Below are 18,319 nucleotides of genomic sequence, written 5' to 3'. Positions count from 1 at the left end.
ATATTGGGGAAAAACATTGTAAACATTTTTATAGTGGTATTGGTGTATAGACACATTTGGGCTTGTCGATATTGGTATCCTTGCAACTCAATTTAATTTTTGTTCGGAATGTGCAGAATTTAACATAAGAGGACTAAAATAATAATTGCAGGCAAATTTGTTAAATGAATTTATCATGATTGCAAGTTAAAGGTTGTACTGCCATGTGAAGGGCACATGTTTGAAAGAGTTCAGTCACAAGCTCTCAGTATCTTAAACTTTCACAACCAGTATTTTATTTATTTATGTTTTGTGGTGTTTGTATCAGTCCTCTCAGATAAATGTCTCTCGTAAGCTTTTTGAAACAATTTCTTCGGAACCAAACTGGCTGGCATATTTATTGGTAGGAAGCACTAGGCTTATAGGTGTATTTTAAAAATACAAATACCCTTACAAGATACGTTACAACAGAACAAAATAGAAAGCTTGATTCGCGTTTAATAGCGTCATGACGTCGCTCTCTACGCCCTGCAGCGGATCTTTTGGACGCTACATTTTGACTCCACACGGTTAGATTAGTAGGGAACACCGGAAGCTATGACAAAGGCGCGAATAACATCAACAATGAATTTGTTTTAGTTTTCGCTGCGCTGTTAAAATTACTGAAACATGTCGGTGTGTGTTTTCTACAATTTGGAGAAAAGTACACGTTAACAAATACCCTCTGATTGTTTGGACGTTAACCATTTAATTAAAAGGTAAGTCAACGCAGGCTCTGTCTAACTAAGTGTATGTTGGCGTTAGCTAAACTTTTATTTCGAGGGGTTTGTTGACAAGCCATAATAACCTTACGCTTCTTCGTTACTGTCGCAGCATGAGTTAACTATAGCCTAAGTCCATTTTTACAGATAGTTTTTTGCTAATATTATGTTGTACCAGCCCATAGCCATCTTAGTAATCGCTCACTGAAATGTCAAATTCCTGATACATTTAGGTTCATCATGTCCAAAGGAGAGGAGAAGGGCTTCCTTGTGAAGTTAGTGGAAAGTAAAGGACAAAAAACAAAGTATGCAGAAAAGATTTATCAGGTAAGCAACCTTATCTGACTCCAGCTTATTAAGGTTTACCTTACTGTCTGTGTTTGCAGCTGATCCTAATATTTGTTTGTGTGTATTCAGGCCATACAGGAGATGCAGTCTGAGAAATACCTGAAAGCCATTGATGAGGATGCTGTTTTACAAATGGACCAGAAAGACAAGTCTCTCTTTGTGTTCAGCAGCTTCACCACTCCAGCCTTTCTGCACTGCAAGAAGGTCTGACTCAAACTTAAATACATTAAGAATTGGAAAACATTAGAATAACAATTGACTCTTTTTTACTTACACTTGTTTATCTGTCAAATAGCTTGGCTGCCGTGTGGTGAGTCCACTGGTGGTGTTATACTGCCTGCAGCAGGAGCGCTGTGTCCCCAAAGCAGAGAAGCCCATTTATAACATGGCCATGGCTGATGTCACTATTTGCTGCACCAATTTGGATAGAGAAACACGGGTTAGTTCACTGCATCTTGAACTTTGTAGGTTGTTACTCCTTACAATGCAACAGTTAAGTTAATGCCAGACATCAGTGAGGATTTGAGTGATTGAGACATAAAGCTCAAAGCAATAATCAATATTGTTAAAATAAACATAGACCTGTAATGTAGTCAGAATGACTTTTGTCAATAGTATGTTAAGAAATAGTTAGCCAACACAGTGTCTTTTAAAGGTTCTTTATGTTTAGACTGTCTAAATAGGTGTGTTTCTCTACAGGCAGAGGTGATGGATTTGGTACAACTCATGGGTGGAGAGGTCCGCCTTGACCTAAATTTAACTGTCACACACCTGATAGCAGGAGAGGTTGGCAGCAAGAAATACCTGGTAGCTGCCAACCTGCATAAACCAATCCTGCTGCCCACATGGGTCAAACACTGTTGGGAGAAATCTCAGAACAGGTACTTCATTGTTTGTGTTACATTGTTGGTGATCCTGGTCCTTTGTTGGGGAACCCTTTATTTTTATCTAGATTATGTCATTATTACACAAAGTGCAAAACACCATTGAAGAAAACACAGCTACATATCAGGTTATGAAACAGCTAGGGATAACACGCTTGTTCATGAATGGACAGACAGAACCCAAGTTAATCAGGCTTAGCCAAGACTGCAGGAAGTAAACCTTGATACTATTTGTGAATATTTATGCTACAGGGCCAATTTAACTTGGGTTTGAAAGGGTGGAGGAAGGTAGGTATTGAAATCATTAGCGGCATTTCAGTGAGGGACATTAATATTTCATTCTTTATAACATCCAAACTTTAAAATGCTTGTACTCTTAGGACAGCTGGAAGCAGCAGCAGCTACTGGTAAGAATGAGCAACTTCTTTGAATTCATATGGAAACTCCTTAGAGACACATTGCTGATTTAATAGCTGCACTTACCGTCCCTCATTTTATTCTGCCCTAGAATCTATAGCAACATTAACACACTGCAACACAAGGACCAGCTAATGTCCTAATGTATTTCACTGAAATGCTGTTTAAGATTTCAGTACCTCTGTCATTAACAAACAAACCATCCATCTATCAAACCCAGTTTAAATTGGATCAGTCGTATCAACATTCACAGATATCAGTGGGAGTTTATTTTGGTATAGTGTTAGCTGACTTAGAGCCTGTCCAATCACAAGCAAGTCCCTGCCATTTTCTATCCATCTGAAATTTTATGATTTCGCTTTTAGCATTGTGTTTGAGGAAATGTTGGGTTTAAAAAAAAAAATATATATGTTTTGCACTTAAGGACAATTATACTACATATATATGTACATCACATCAATATAGAAATAATTGTTAGATTTGTGGAAGTTAAAATAATATAGCCTATAAAAAATATGTGAAACTGATCGCAAATTGTCTCTCACCTCCTTCTGCTTCTTCAGTCTTTTCAGGTGTACAGATTTACCCATAGAGGACTATCTGTGCCCTGTGCTGCGAGGTTGCACTGTGTGTGTAACAGGACTCTCCAGCACAGGGCGCAAAGAGGTGGAGCGGCTCTGTGAGCAGTATGGAGCCAAGTACACTGCTAAACTCATAGTGAACGACTGTACACACCTCATCGTTGGTGAACCAACAGGTAACACAAGCAGTTTAAGAACATTGATCATTTTTTCCAACTGTGTGAAAGCATATCAGAAATTTTGTCATTTTATTTTGAATGATTAATATTATTACATTCTGTAATACAACTTTTCCCAAAGTCCAAAACACAAATAATACAATAGATTATGATAATGTATTCTATCACATATTTAAGAGCTATCTATATGGCCCTTTTTGACCCACACATCCATCCATTATCTATCTAGTCCCAGCTAACACAAGGAAGGAAGTGGAGTACACCTTGGACAGATCACAGTTTATCACAGAGATGACACATAGAGACAAAACATTCAGGCTCACATTTCACACCTAGGAGCAATAATTATTATTGACACATTATGACATTAATGTCACCTGTCAATTAAACATGCATGATTTTGAGAACATGGAAACTCCACACAGACCCTGGTCATTGTAAGGCAACAGTGCCAAACAGTGCTCCACTGTACCACCGCTGGTTGGCACATTTTGAGTGTGTTTTGAACATATCTGACATTTTATTTACCAAAAATTTGGATTTGTCTAAAACCAACAAACAGCCCAGAGTTTCTTTAGCAGTTATTTCTGAAGTTATAAAGATAAGATTTATTCATGAGCATCTGCTCTGATTTGCTTGAGGTGATGCTACATGAATAAAACTTATCATATCTTCACCCCCAGCCAGTCACAGTAGGACTGAATGACAATGCAGGGGTGGACATATTATGTATCTGATTTCCAGTTGGGTGTGACGACATAACTGCTTGCTCTTGAGGCACCACAGAGTTAGAGCTAAGTTTTAGACAGCATAACTGATGTTCCTTTTGTTTCTTATTCATCATACAGATATTCTACATATCCTTGCACTACCTAAATATAATCAAAATATTTATTTTAGCTGTATACTTGAGCATGCTGTCCTCGTTTGTTTTTGTTTGTTTTGGTACAGGTGAGAAGTACAATTGTGCTCAGAAGTGGAATGTACATTGTGTGTCTCTGCGCTGGCTATTTGACAGCATAGAAAAGGGATTTTGTCAAGATGAGACAAGGTATACTGTGAAGTTCAAAGCATCAAAGGCTACTCAACCGCATACTTCTACCCCCACAGGCAACAACAAAAAAGAGGGTGAGGCATGAATGGATGAATCTCTCACTTTCATCAGGCCACAACAGTTGTTCCTTGCAATTTCTGATTTGCAGTGCTTAATGCTATAATGAAAATGTCTTTGTTTTGTTTTTTTTTGTTTTTTTGTAACTCTAGAGAATCTATCTCTGTTGGGCTTAAGCCACATCTCTGTCAGTGCTAGCGTGTCCATAAATGACACACCGCTCACCGACATAATCAGCAATATGGAAGGTCCAGATCCCTTAGATAGCCTAGACCTTACTGTCTGCCCAGCTGATGATATACTGGATGGCTGTAAGGTAAACAAAGAAATATTCCTTCTTGCATATGGTGCCAATTGTCTTTTCCCCAATGTTGCTGTAATTATTTCCTTTTCATGTGAAATATACATTTATAATGCAAAAGATTGCATCATAAAGTAAGGCTCAATTTCATGTGTTGTGCAGCTATATCTGTGTGGACTGCCAGAGAAGAGACTGGAGAAGTTGCGACGTCTCGTGAACGTTGCAGGAGGTCTGCGCTTCAACCAGCTCAGTGAGGAACTCACACATGTGGTCATGGGACACCTGGACCAGGACCTCAAGAATTTTCTCTCCAAACTGACTCATAGGTCTGAACTACATAAATTGCAAGAGTTTATAATATTTATATATTATATTTAAGTCTAAACACATGTCCAAAAGCTTCTGACCAAAAGTCAAAATATTTTCCACTGGTTTAAAGAAAAATGTGTATAACATGCAGAATAGTGCACCTAGGATTTAAATTTTTATTTCATTAAAAATTCTGCTTAGATTTGGCTGTTTTACTCAATGTACTGAAACCATGAAACAAGTTGATAGAGGATATATCTGTAACTGCTTTATCTACTAAAGATTAAAAGAAATTTTAGGGGGTATTTAGAAACATTACCATTCAAAGGGTTTGGAGAGTCTGGGTAGTTGAGTGGTTGCAGTGGAAAGAATCTGATGTAAATGCAAAATTATAAATAACCTCTGTTACCTTCAGTCCTTTCTAAGGACACACTCTGATCTTGTTCTTAATATTAAATTTATTTTGCAACATTATGTCTCGTCAAATATGCAGAACCCTGCAAAACACATTCAAATTACGTTTCAGCGTAAGATTGGGCGTGATGTCATGCAGTATATTAAATTGCATAACTGTTATTTTTTATTTTCCCAGACCTCATGTAGTAACAGAGCAATGGCTGCTCGACTGTTTTTCCAAAGGCAGTCTGCTTCCTGAAGCAAGTTACCTTCACCCTGACTCTCTGCCTCCTGGTCCAGCTGCTGTATCTGTGTCGACTCATCACACCACTGTATCCCGACCTTCAGTTGGTCCCCCTGCAGCAAGTCCTAGTACTCCCAAGCAAAAGAGAGCAGAGGAGGATCTTTTGTCACAGTACATGGATGATGAACCTACAATAGGTATCAGTTAATGAGGCATTTAGCAGATGTTCAGTGAAATTATTTGCTAATTTGCTAAGATTGTACAAGACATTTGAAGCCTGGTGGTTACATTTTGTTGGCGTTTTATTCTCCAGCTGATGAACTCCCACCATTAGAGGGCAACAGCAGGAGATCTGTCAAAACATCTGCAGAGCCTCAGCCTGAAACCTGGGAACCAAACCCCACCAGAGGACCAGAGCCAGACACAAGCCTGCAGGCCAGCGAGGCAGGGCTGTTTGTTGGGAAATGTTTTATTCTTATTGGCTTTGATACAGAGACAGAGGAGCAGCTCTCTGTGCTGGTGACAGAAAATGGAGGCAGGGTGCGGATGGGCACCCGTGATGTGGCAGATTATGCAGTGGCACCACTGTTTGGCTGTTCAGTGGAGGCCACAGTAGACAAGGTGGTCACTGACACCTGGCTGGTAAGATCACAGACATGATGGTTTCAGTCATGGATGGTTTCTTTTAATCTTTGTAGGGAGCAGTTGTGGCACTTTTGGTGTTTGCAGTGCAATATGTTGTTTTGTCAGCAGACCAACTGGTTAATTATCTTTTATTAAATGGCAAGGTGAGTTCATTTGTGTTGCACATTTTGTACACAAAGGCAATTGAGAGTGCTTCACATAATAAGAAAAAGTGCATTCTAAAAGAATATATGAGAAAATAGGATAGATAAAAATATTAGTTGAAGAGCCCGTGGAGATCTGAGACACATCACCATGGCGGTTGGCTTGTCTCATTTATATACAACAGCCACAGTCTTTGAGCCTACACTAGTCAAAGTCCGCCACATGTTAATAATCTGTTCATTTAGATCAGTTATCCAAAAAAATCCATATATTGTTTGGTTACACCTTTTCAAATCTGAGCTTTCTGTTTCAAATTATTGTGAATACTCTCTTTGAGTTTAGCATTGCTGGTCAGACAAAGATGTGAAGAAATCTTTGAGCTTTGAATTTTTTTTTACTTTTTAAAAGATAGGATAAACTTTATTAACCCCCAAAGGGAAATCCAAGACTAAAACAATTATTTAAAAAAAGGATTGATAATGCAAATATTTATTAGCATCAACCCCTCACAATTTAATTGACTTGAAACAGTTCTGGTGCTATGACAGCGCTTTGTCAGTTTTATATCCAAAATTTAGAATTTGTTCTTGTTCGTTTTCAGGCAATGTGTATGCAGAAGGAGTGTGTTCTGCCAGTTTCCTCCAGTCCTTTGTTCACCCCAGTACCTGTGATGGACGGTCGTCTACCTCTCAAGGATTGTGTTCTGTCTTTTAGCCAGTTCACCACAACAGAGAGGAAGTCTTTGGTGGAACTGGCCAAGCACCTGGGGGCCATGTATGTCTGTCTTGTCCAAAGCACTTCTACTTTTAGTTTTCATAGCATAAAATTTAAAAACTGCATAGGGGTTATGTATTTACCTTGTATGCACTGATGTTGGTATGTACTTTGGTCCAGGAATTGTTTCTGGTATTTTAATGTCATGTGCTCTATATTAAAAAGCTACATTTTTCAGGTTAACCTACCCTATATGAATATAATGTAGTAACAATACTGGTATTATTAGGTGTATTATTATGTATGGATACTGTAATAGCAGTTGTTTTTATGCACAGGAGAAGATTGCCTTTATATGTAAAATTTGCTGTAGAAGCCTGGGCTGTGAGATGTTAACTACTAAATTACTGTAGAGAAAATGCTGCACTGTATGCATTGCTCTAAAAATGGTTCACTTTGTGGCATTTTCATTTTTTAAAATGTACATATTTTCTTCTCTCCCTCCTGCAGTGTTCAGGATTACTTTGTGTACCTTCCCAACCAGAAGAAAGACATAATGACCAGCACTCATCTGGTGCTGCAGAGCCCTGAAGGCACAAAGTACAAGGCAGCAAAGAAATGGGGACCTTATGCTGTCACCATGCACTGGATACTAGAGTCTGCCCGGACCGGCCTGAGGGCAAAAGAGGAGCGATTTCTAGTTGACCAGCAACCCTCATCAGGTTAGACGGACATCCTGGTCAAAGCTTCTGTAATAATTATAATCATAGGAAATTTATATTTTATTTTTATTAGTTGATTAGATTCATTTACCACAGCAAATACATCTAATTTTAGCAATTAGTGTTTTTTGCTAATTTGAGCAACGCAGCTTGATTTGCCAGTATATAAATTGCCAAAAGCTCTTTTTTAAGTGGTTAAAGATTGAACATTTATGCTTGACGTGAAGATATGGCTTTATGGTAATACAGGTAGGTGTAAGATAATAGGTGGCCAGTTGCCATGGCTGAGACATGGCGTCTAGATAACTTCACTTGGTTGACAGAATCTTCACAGATATATTTCAGCACATTTTTGGAGAAAAACCCTGAAGTTGGTGCAGGAATATGAAGGGACAGCAAGGAAAGCAGTAGATTATCCCAGCAAACACCTGTGATCCATGGGGAAGAGCTACAGAGACAACAAGATCCTTCTGAAGTTACAAGAACAGCTACTCAATTAGGGGATTCGACAGGTCCACTTCACCATAAACATTCTGATGTAAATTACAGTCTTTACCAAGTACTATCCACCACTCTGCCCAGACTGGTTCAGGATGCAGTCATACAATATCCAGTTGGCACCATTGGCTCAACACCAAAAAGAGAAAGAGAGAATGAAAAGTTTTGATACCCTTCCCCTCTGTAGAGAAGCTCGCTGGAAAGAGAAAGAAGGATGGGAGAACTACAGAAGACACAAAGGACAAATAGATAAAGAACCTCTCAGACCCAACCAGAGAGAGCTATCTTAGCTAAAGGCCAAAATTTTGCAGTCACACTCAAGTATGTTCTTGTGCACTTCATCACAACCACAGAATCCGCCATCAAGAATGGCCTGCCTGTTGCAGAAGCGTACGTTTGGCTGAAAGTTACCCCAGCTTTTTCCAGTGTGAGGCCCCCAGTGCCTCACCAATGAGGAGGGTATGGCCCTGAAATCCCAAAGGATGAAACTTTCACCATCCTGCCTGTTGACAAAGGAAAATGCACATTCATCCTGAACTCAGTAGACTACCATAAGAAAGTCACCTCCTTTTTTGAGGACCAACACAACTAAGGCAAAACAGAGATGACCTCATCAGCACCTACAAAAACCCTCCTTTAACAGAGGTGGGGTCTCAGACAAAACCTTTTCCTTTCCTGCCATCTTTCATTTGTTCCTAGGAAGAACATGAACAATTCACATGTCCTTCAGAGAGGACACACTCTCCACCACATTCTGGATCAGAGGGAGCACAAATTGACCATTAGATCCTACTGACACTCATCTTTGGTCACTTTCCTTATCCAGCTAATGAGCCTATTCAGGCTAGGTGTGAAGTGAAACCTGGAGGATAAATTAAGATCTCCAACCAAATTTCGCCTTACGCTGACGAAGCCATTTGGATAATTGGTAAAATGTTTTAACTCAGTTAAAAGTACAGTTTCAGTGACTCAGCTTCTAGATTACGAGTAGTCAACTGCAGTTTATATCAAATTATAGGCCCAGTTAAGTATATCATTATCTATGGTTTAAGAGAATGATTTTACTTCTTTCACAGAGAGTGCTGAAGAGAACTTGGTTGGTAATTCCAGCATGGTTGTACCAGCTTGTTCATCTCCAGAGATCCCTTTGCTGGGTTTCCAGACCATTAAGGCCATCACTCCACTGGATTTAAGTCGCTTTCAGAGCAAAGCATTCTGCTCTGTGATGGAAAAAATGAAGCCCAAAGAGGATATGAGCAACCCTAAACAAAACCAGGAGGGTGACAGAAGGAACCCACTTCAGAAGGAGCCCTTGTTGCAGTTAGACACTCCCTCTCGTTTCCTCAGGAGAAACCAGCTCTTCAAGCCCTCGTTTAATGTCAAGGTTGGGACACATTGATTAGAAACAGAAGCCAGTGCCAGAATTATGATTTTTTTTTTGCTCAGACTTGTAGCATTTAATGTGCACTGACATTTGATAGATAAATCATAGCTTCTTGTATTTAGGATGCACTAGAATCTTTGGAGATCCCAAGTGGGAAATCAAAGCCAGGAGAGAGAGTGGAGACCCCCCTGACAGAAGTCATCAACAGGAATCTGAAGGTTGCTCTGGCTAATAGCAACCGCAATAATGTCTTGGATATGCAAGCAGCCTCTGCTAGCCCACAGTTTTCCAAGAGCACAGACAGGGAGGTAAGCAAAAATACATAAATATGAAGTTATTGGTTTATTCTCAGAAACACTGCATTTGTTGAATGTAATGCACAGAATAAATTACTGGTAATGCTGATAGATGATCTGAGTTACAGAAATCTTTACCATGAGACATTAAAATCTCATTTATAGTATAAAGGAAAGTGCACATACAGTATCACAGTGTGTGTTGTAACCTGTATATAGGCAGTTATCAACAAAAGCATTACCAATTTTGTTTTGTAAGGTCCCAGCAAACGATCCTGGTCCCCTGACTGGTGTTGTGATCTGTGTGGGAAAGAAGCTGAGCAAAATACAGAGTGAACTAAACGCCATTGCTGCCTCTCTTGGAGCTGACTTCAGGTACTTGACACGTTTTAGTTCTTAACTTAGATGAATATGGATGCAGACGGTATAAATATATATTTATCAACTTGTTTTTAGGTGGGCTTGTGATGATACAGTGACACACTACATCTATGAAGGCCGTGTGGGGGACAACACACGGGAATACAGAGGGGTGAAGACGAGAGGAGTACATGTGGTCTCCCAACACTGGCTGCATGCTGTACGTGTCCCAGTAACAAGTATAAGCAGATAAGTTAATGATAATCTCTTATGTAGAGATAAATATCAATGGGGACTGAAGCCTATCCCAGTACATGTTGGCAGAAGGCATGACACCAATCTGCCATCGCACACTGGAAACATAAGCCCATCTCTAACAAAACTACTGGTTGTGTTTTGCAGTGTGCTGACGAGCAGAGGCATGTCCCAGAGTCTCTGTATCCTTTCACCTACAACCCCAAGATGAGCCTAAATCTCAGCCAGATACCCAGCAGCCCTCAGAAGTCTAAACCTTTAACACCAGCCCCAGTCAAAAACACAACTCAGACAAATGACAACATGGTATGTCTATACATTTTGTTTTACTTCTGCTTAGAGTTTGTGTATTTGTAAGGCCAAACTCAGCTGTTGGATACTGTTCTGTAGTGGTGTAAAATAAAAATTCTCATAGGATTTAATATTTTATTTTGTATTAGTTTCTAATAAAGAAGTACTGCATTGATATGGGGTATTTCTTTTGATTATTGGTCTGTTTTTCATATAAATATATGTTCAATTTTGTGTCCCTCAGTCTGAGCATAATGCCACAGAGGAAGCTACAGTCCTGTCTCATGTAAGTGATAGAAGCACTGATCAGGAAGGTGGGTGTCTTTTTCCAGTTTTCATTTAATTCCACATCTCTCATCCGTAATTAGAGAACCAAGCATTTTATTCTGCTGATTATGTCTTTTGTCCAGACACTTCAGAGACTCTGGAAATGAGAGAGAACCTACAAAAACAGCTCCAGGAGATCATGTCAGCCACAAAACCAGCGATAGGGAGGCGTAGCCTGGCCAGAATCAGCAGCAGACGTACTCTAGAAGCTCTAAGGTACAGACATCATCTACTGTTAAGGCAATTAGTTAATGTTTAGAACTATACTAGTTTGAAAACAAATTGTAAACAAAAGCTTTTATTCAGAAGTTCAAATTGTGATGGAGCACATGTTCCACTCTCTATACATTTTTTCTTGTCAAAATAAATTCACATCATTCTGTACTGATTTCAGGGTATCCAGAGAAGCAGCTATGGACCTAAACACAGAACTGTCCCAGAGTGAACAGATAGTTTGGGATGACCCTACAGCCAGAGAAGAGAGGGCCAAGTTAGCTGACAATTTACAGTGGCCCTTTCAGAACTCAGAGCCCCTTGCACTTCCACCTCCCATCAATACAGAAAACACCGTCCAGTTGAAGGACTCCATGACAGACTCTGAACTAGTTGAAATGGGTAAGAGATGAAGAGCTGGTTGAGCTGTTCATTTAAAAAAATAACTAAACTCAAGAATACACCAATTTAGCTGAAAACCAGTGCATATTGATATTTAGTAGTGTTGATTGATTCAGGTCTAAATCTTGACATTGTAGTGTATTTTAATTCTTCAGTGTGTTACAAACATGCTGCAATTGAATTTTTCTATTGGCTTAGCTGGTGGCAGGTGACATGTACAATGGCAGCTTTCATCACATCAACACCCCCAACTTCTTATAAAATCATGTCTTATGCTGATGTAGACAGTCATGAGAAAGGAGTTGAAACTGCAGAGTAAATAAAGTGATAGTCAGGTTGCTTGACTTGGCGTATAAAGCATGTAAATTTCTGGTATTTAGTAGGTTTGTTAGTGATATTATATAGTTAATGGATTCTTAGATTTACAGTTTCAGTAGTTGTACAGTAGCTTAACGTTAACTATTAGTTCAACTTTGTGTGTCTTAGACTTCATTAGCTTTGCCACCGTGGTCCTCCACCCTCTGCCTGCTTCAATGGATTTAGGAGCAGACTAGTTCTCCTCCTTTAAAAGATCTCTCTGGACCATAGGTGCTCTGTGACTCTTGTCACTTTTCCTCAGTACAGATTTCACACTGTCCAACTCCTTCCTCACACATCCACAATCCAAATTTGTCAACATTTTCCATAATAATGAATTGGGTGGATCAGACTCATAGGTTTAGTTACTAGGTACTGCTTATAACGATTATTTGCTAAGTGCAGGATTATATGCAATTAAATTAAAACTCTTTAGCTACATAAAGAAGTTCTCACAAAGGAAATAGTTCTTCCTGAATATAAGATGAGGTGAACCTTTATTTGTCCCACTTGGGAAATTTCAAACATCACACCAGCATATAGACATAGAAGAAAAAATACCAATACTTAAAAAAAAAAGTTATTTACAAGGCATATACAATAAGAATATGGTGAAATAGAGTAACAATATAATAAAATATAGAAAACAATAATAAAAACAATGGGGAACATATTGCACTCTGGTGTAATAGAATATTTACAGTCTTTTGATCACAGAGGGATGTGGGGGAGTTCTCTAGTGGGAGCAGTACAGTCTGATAGCAGCACCTACTCACTGCCTGGAGTAATTGCTGCCAGCCAACTGAACAAAACAGAGAAATCATGGTGTCTCATGTACAATAGGCTCAGCTTTAACTGATGAAATTGACTTTTGGTTGATAAAACTTTATTGTATTTACTGTATCCTTTCCCAGCTGTTTGTGATGTCATTGACCAGCATATGGGCCAAAAGGTTAGGACCCCTGCACCAAATGGGGAAGAAAAGAACATCACCACTCCTATAGCTCAGAGCAACGCTGTCCCTCTCATCAATACCCTAGTTGCACCAGAACCACAAGTAAGTAATCATCTTGTTAACAGCAAGCTGATGAGCATGCTGCAAATATTAAGTGGCTCCCAGAGTACCAAAAGGTCATATATTTATATATTTTTTATATATATATATATCAAATTGAATAAAAACTACAAATGATAGTAATAGTAACAGTAATGATGTGCAAATTGAGTAAAAACTACAAATGATAGTAATAGTAACAGTAATGATGTGCAAATTGAGTAAAAACTACAAATGATAATAATAGTAACAGTAATGATGTGCAAATTGAGTAAAAACTACAAATGATAATAATAGTAACAGTAATGATGTGCAAATTGAGTAAAAACTACAAATGATAATAATAGTAACAGTAATGATGTGCAAATTGAGTAAAAACTACAAATGATAATAATAGTAACAGTAATGATGTGCAAATTGAATAAAAACTACAAATGATAATAATAGTAACAGTAATGATGTGCAAATTGAGTAAAAAGAACCATAAGGATAATAGCAGCAGCAACATTAGCAAATGTGCAGATTGATTAGGCCCGTCAATGGTATCTGAGGCCACATGAAAAGTAGAGCAGAACAAAGAGACCCTGAACTAGAGCGAGTAATTTAATTTTGCAACTAAGTCTTATGAGACTGCGCAACATCTGTGGAACCTGCCGGAAACGGCATATATTAGAAATTTGATTCTTGGATTTTATGACTCAATATCGGATCTTTCAAATGAAGATCCATTTGAATCAAATGACAACATGGTAGATCTGTACATTTTGTTTTACGTCTTGTCGGGTTTTTTCAAGTTCAGAGTTAATGTAGGAAGTAGATTAGAGATGTGGGAAATTGAGTGTGTAACTCTGACAGGTAACATGACAGCACAGGTTGTCTATCACAGATATGTTGCTGTTGCTGAAAGATTGCTTCTGTCTTTCAGGTGGAAAAAAAGGAAGAGAAACAGTCACCTATATTTCAACTATCCTCCCTTAGCCCACAGGAACGCATCGATTATGGTCACCTTATAGAGGAGCTTGGTGAGTTTCTCCCCTAATTAGGTCTCTAACAGTGTTTCATCATGCTGCAATAAAAGGCAGACATCACAAGCCTGAAATCTGAGGAATTAATCCCAGATGAGGATGTGCTTCTGGGGTCTTGGAGTACTTCCTCCTGTATAATCAGTCAGGTTTTCACTACTCAAGAAAGTTTTAATTATTTTTGCAATTTATACACTATAATTTTCCAAAATGCTTCAAATATTTTAGAAATGAAGCAGAGGAAAGTAGAAGTAAAATTTTCTCTAATTATACCATGAATGGGGGATGCGTAGTTACGTCTTTAGTTTCTGTTTTTATGTTGTTTTTTTGTGTGTGTGTGTGTGTGTGTGTGTGTACTGTAGGTGGCGTAGTCCTAGACAAGCAGTCTTTTGACCCCAGCAGCTCCCACATCATTGTAGGGACTCCAATGCGCAACGAGAAGTATCTGGCAGCACTGGCTACAGGAAAATGGATCCTGCATCGCTCGTACTTGGAGGCCTGTAGATCTGTGGGTCGCTTCATTCAGGTCAGCATCTGAAGATTTCTTCTGTATTGTTATAGCCAGATATTATTATTATGCATGGCAAACAAGGCCACAACTAACTCAACAGTAATATTTGACATTGAGACCTAAGACGAAATGTTTCACATTTTCTGTCAACAAATAAAAACAACAGGAAACTGTCAATGTATCCTCCAGTGGCCAAAATAGTGTATTTAAAACTTTCAGTACCATTCATAAGTATTTTACATCTTTCAGTCTATTTCATCTCAGTGCTGTTTTTTGGAAGAAAGCACACGAGTTACAATCCACTGAATGTCAGAGAAAAAGACTCAAAAAAACAACTGAGACAAACTACAAAAATGCAGAGAGTGTGCCAACATTTATAAAAAGGCCAGACAATTTATCATGAAGTGCTGTGCATGTAGATGTTACATTGAAGTAAGTTTCAGTGACTTTTTCATCTTCTGTGCTGCCATCGAAAGGAATGAGTGATTTCCTGAATAAATGTCGGCAGTCTGCAGCACGGTGAATGAGTGGTTAGCACTGTTGCAAGAAGGTTCCTGGTTTGAAACCCAGCAGGGGCCTTTCTGTGTGGAGTTTGCATGTTCTCCCTGTGCTTGTGTGGGTTTACTCCAGGTACTCTGGTTTCCTCCCACAGTCCAAAAACATGTATGTCAGGTTGATTGGTGACTCTAAATTGCCCATAGGAGTGAGTGTGAGTGTGTGAGGTTGTTTGTCTCTATGTGGCCCTGTGATGGACTGGTGACCTGTCCAGGCTGGACCCCTGCCTTTCACCTAAAGAGAGCTGGGATAGGCTCCAGCAGATCCCTGTGACCCTGTGTGTGTGTGTGTGTGTGTGAGAGAGAGCGAGAGTAACAACTCTACAAACAAACCATTAATTTAACCTCTGTATTACTAGCCAACATTTTTAGAGCATGAATAAAATAAATAAAGCTAAAGTGAACGGAAAAAGAACTCTCCAGCAAAAGCCAAGTTTCTGTTGTGTATTGCTGTTGTCTTGTGTGTATTTTAAAGACTAAGGCAAAGCTGGATTCTTGACCTAAACAGTCATTTTTCTGCTTAATCTGTTTTATTGGAGACCAGCAAGTACAGTAGTGACACTGTACACCTTCAATGTCAGATAAAACATCTAAAGTTGAAATAGAGCTGACAAAAAAAATACACCTCACTACAACAGTAACCAGAATATCTAGTGCAATTTCTTTCTTCATTAATAAGATTTTAAAGCTCTGTGGCCATTTGTTTTCTAGGAGGATGAGTATGAGTGGGGCAGCAGCTCTATCCTCAACGCATTGCCCAACATCACCCACCAACAGCGAGCACTGGCACTGGCTGCCATGCACTGGAGAAAAGCCCTGCAGGGACGCCATGAAGACAGGGTACATACACACTCCTACACACATAGATAACTGTTGAGTCTGAAACATTTCTTCTCTCTAAATAAGTGTTAATGATAATATTATGATAATAAGTGTATTTTTCAGGGTGCCTTCAGTGGGTGGACAGTGATGCTGAACATTGACCAGAAAAGAGAATCATGCTTCAGGCGGTTACTGCAAACTGGTGGAGCGAAGGTTACTGCTTGTTGATTGTTATGCCAAATCCATCATCATTTGTCCTTTTCCCACCACTGCAGTTATCAAAAGCCAGACAGCATTGTCATAATGGTTCTGTGGAAAATCTCAGACCAAATTGCTCATGGGAGAGACTGCTAATAATCCTATATTTTTATTTTATGAATTCATCAATAAGCCTGCATTTAATTTCTTATCTAATCATGACAAATACATATTTTAGATGATAAACCAACCATATCTTGACAAATCTTGCCCTGTGATCAGTTTAGTTAGATTAGTTTAGCAGATGGCAGCTTGAACAGTAGTCTCAGTCACTAAATCTGTGGAGTTTTCTGTATCGAACAGTCCCTCTGCTCCTTTTCCCTGAAGGTGAATGTTTCATTTGGATTTACTTCTTTCTTGATGTTTGTAAGGCTGGTCTTTCCTTTAGATGGTATTGCCCATTTCTGATTTAAAGCACAGTGGCAGGCCCTGACACGCCTACTGTCAACACTATAAGATTTTGTAGTTCTGATAATAGAGTAATCATGAAAGAGCAAAATGCTGGCACAAGAGTCAAAATTAGCTCTAAGTAAAAAACCATAACAAATCACAGCAAACTGACATGCAATTCCTTTCCAGGTCCTGCCCAGTCCCTCCCCTTCGTTGTACAAGGAGGCTACTCACCTGTTTGCAGACTTCAGTCAGCTGAAGCCTGGAGACTTCAGAGTTGATCTGGCAGGGGCTGCTTCGCAAGGAGTTGCGTGCTTGAGGCCAGAGTACATCGCAGACTATTTAATGCAGGTTAGTGGAGCTCTACACGTGGGTTATCACTGAGCCTGTTGTTTTTAGTGTTTCCAATGTTTTTCTAAAACCCTGTTCAGACATGCACTGACACTCTGGACTTTATGCCTGTTTGCTGAATGTGAGAACACAAACGTCTGACGTTTCCACCTGGACTTTCAGTGGACTTTACCCTGCCAGCTCCGAAATACAAATCACACAAAGTCAGATTAAGCACATGTGACATCAAGCTAAACACCCAAGGGTGAAGAACAGCCATTAACCTGTTAGAAGATGCCAATAAAAGATGACAATATTCTGAACTTCTGTTAATCGGGGTTTGGGCTGAAATTGTCAGCCTCGGTTGTTTATGATCAAATTACACTCTGACCTCCATAGCGTACTATTGCATCATGTCTTGGCTGCGTGCTCTATCCAGGTACCACCCTTCACATGAGTATTAAGAGTATGTGAGAAGACATCTGACATCTACACACATACACACACACAATGTTTCACTGTGATTAAATGCTAAAGATTGGCATTATTGTACTGACACTGCCCCTCTTTCTTTTCCCCAGGATCCTCCTCCACCTATTGAGCTGTACTACTTCACTGAAGGTCCCAGTGAAGACACCGCAGGCACTTTGTCACGTAAACGTAAAGCTGCAGCAGATGCTTCCAGGCTGAAAAGGTCACGTCTAAACTAAAATTTACTCATAAATATTGTCATCATAATAATAACATCTGTGAAAATGATTGAAAATGTGATCTTTTATGTATTGATGTAATTAAAATAAATGTGTCATTGGTTTTGTGATGTTTTCATTTTTATATAAGGGCACTGCAGTTGCTGCCTGCACTATGAGACTAGTTGTGATAGATGACTCAATGAAGATCTGCAGAAAATGTTGAGTCACGTTTTGTAATTGGGTGCAATTATATGCTTTGACCCACAGAGGGCAGTATATTGTCACAGCATAACTCAGACCTCGTGATTTCTCACCAACAGAATGAAAAAAAAATGCTTCTAATATGCTACTTTCTTTTTTTCTTTAAAAACTTGATTACCCAATGTTACCAACAACTGTATTACTTATGCTTAAGTTTGACTCAATGACATTATACTCAAACCAGAGCCCCCCTAGAATTGGATATTTGCTGCACCACCTTGAAAAATGACTTCAGTTTCCCCTTGCATTGTTTTCTCAAGATAAAACATGCATAATTAGATTTTTTTTAACAGAGGCTGTTGTGTTT

The 18,319-nt window shown here is 39.1% G+C and overlaps 1 protein-coding gene across 2 annotated transcripts; it reads left to right on the top strand.

The window, feature by feature from the left end:
- Nucleotides 1-553: 553 nt before the first annotated feature.
- topbp1 (DNA topoisomerase II binding protein 1) lies at nucleotides 554-17,873 on the top strand. Of its 2 annotated transcripts, XM_026292634.1 has the most exons (29): nucleotides 554-737; nucleotides 974-1,067; nucleotides 1,158-1,292; nucleotides 1,384-1,527; nucleotides 1,788-1,969; nucleotides 2,353-2,379; nucleotides 2,953-3,146; nucleotides 4,101-4,277; nucleotides 4,413-4,576; nucleotides 4,724-4,887; nucleotides 5,463-5,707; nucleotides 5,824-6,152; nucleotides 6,901-7,073; nucleotides 7,524-7,735; nucleotides 9,310-9,617; nucleotides 9,740-9,925; nucleotides 10,173-10,288; nucleotides 10,370-10,493; nucleotides 10,676-10,834; nucleotides 11,064-11,133; nucleotides 11,230-11,362; nucleotides 11,541-11,761; nucleotides 13,033-13,175; nucleotides 14,098-14,194; nucleotides 14,557-14,720; nucleotides 15,971-16,099; nucleotides 16,205-16,294; nucleotides 16,919-17,080; nucleotides 17,641-17,873. In XM_026292634.1, the coding sequence occupies exons 2-29, from the start codon at nucleotides 981-983 to the stop codon at nucleotides 17,767-17,769; spliced, it is 4,464 nt and encodes a 1,487-aa protein (XP_026148419.1). In that variant the 5' UTR covers nucleotides 554-737; nucleotides 974-980; the 3' UTR covers nucleotides 17,770-17,873. The 2 variants fall into 2 exon arrangements, with proteins under 2 accessions (XP_026148419.1, XP_026148420.1); XM_026292635.1 differs by lacking the exon at nucleotides 2,353-2,379.
- The last annotated feature ends 446 nt before the right edge of the window (nucleotides 17,874-18,319 follow it).

The sequence above is a fragment of the Mastacembelus armatus genome, chromosome 20 (genome assembly GCF_900324485.2).
Source record: "Mastacembelus armatus chromosome 20, fMasArm1.2, whole genome shotgun sequence".
In the NCBI taxonomy this organism is placed as follows: domain Eukaryota; kingdom Metazoa; phylum Chordata; class Actinopteri; order Synbranchiformes; family Mastacembelidae; genus Mastacembelus; species Mastacembelus armatus.
The sequence above is the reverse complement of the archived record's forward strand: the minus strand, read 5'-3'. Positions and strand labels throughout refer to the sequence as shown.

Bases quoted from the DNA above. Each gene is read 5' to 3' on its own strand.
- topbp1 (XM_026292634.1), top strand. From the start codon at position 981: ATGTCCAAAGGAGAGGAGAAGGGCTTCCTTGTGAAGTTAGTGGAAAGT. The intron at 9,618-9,739 runs GTTGGGACACAT...TCTTGTATTTAG, and splicing joins AGCCCTCGTTTAATGTCAAG to GATGCACTAGAATCTTTGGA. The intron at 10,494-10,675 runs GTACGTGTCCCA...TGTGTTTTGCAG, and splicing joins CCCAACACTGGCTGCATGCT to TGTGCTGACGAGCAGAGGCA.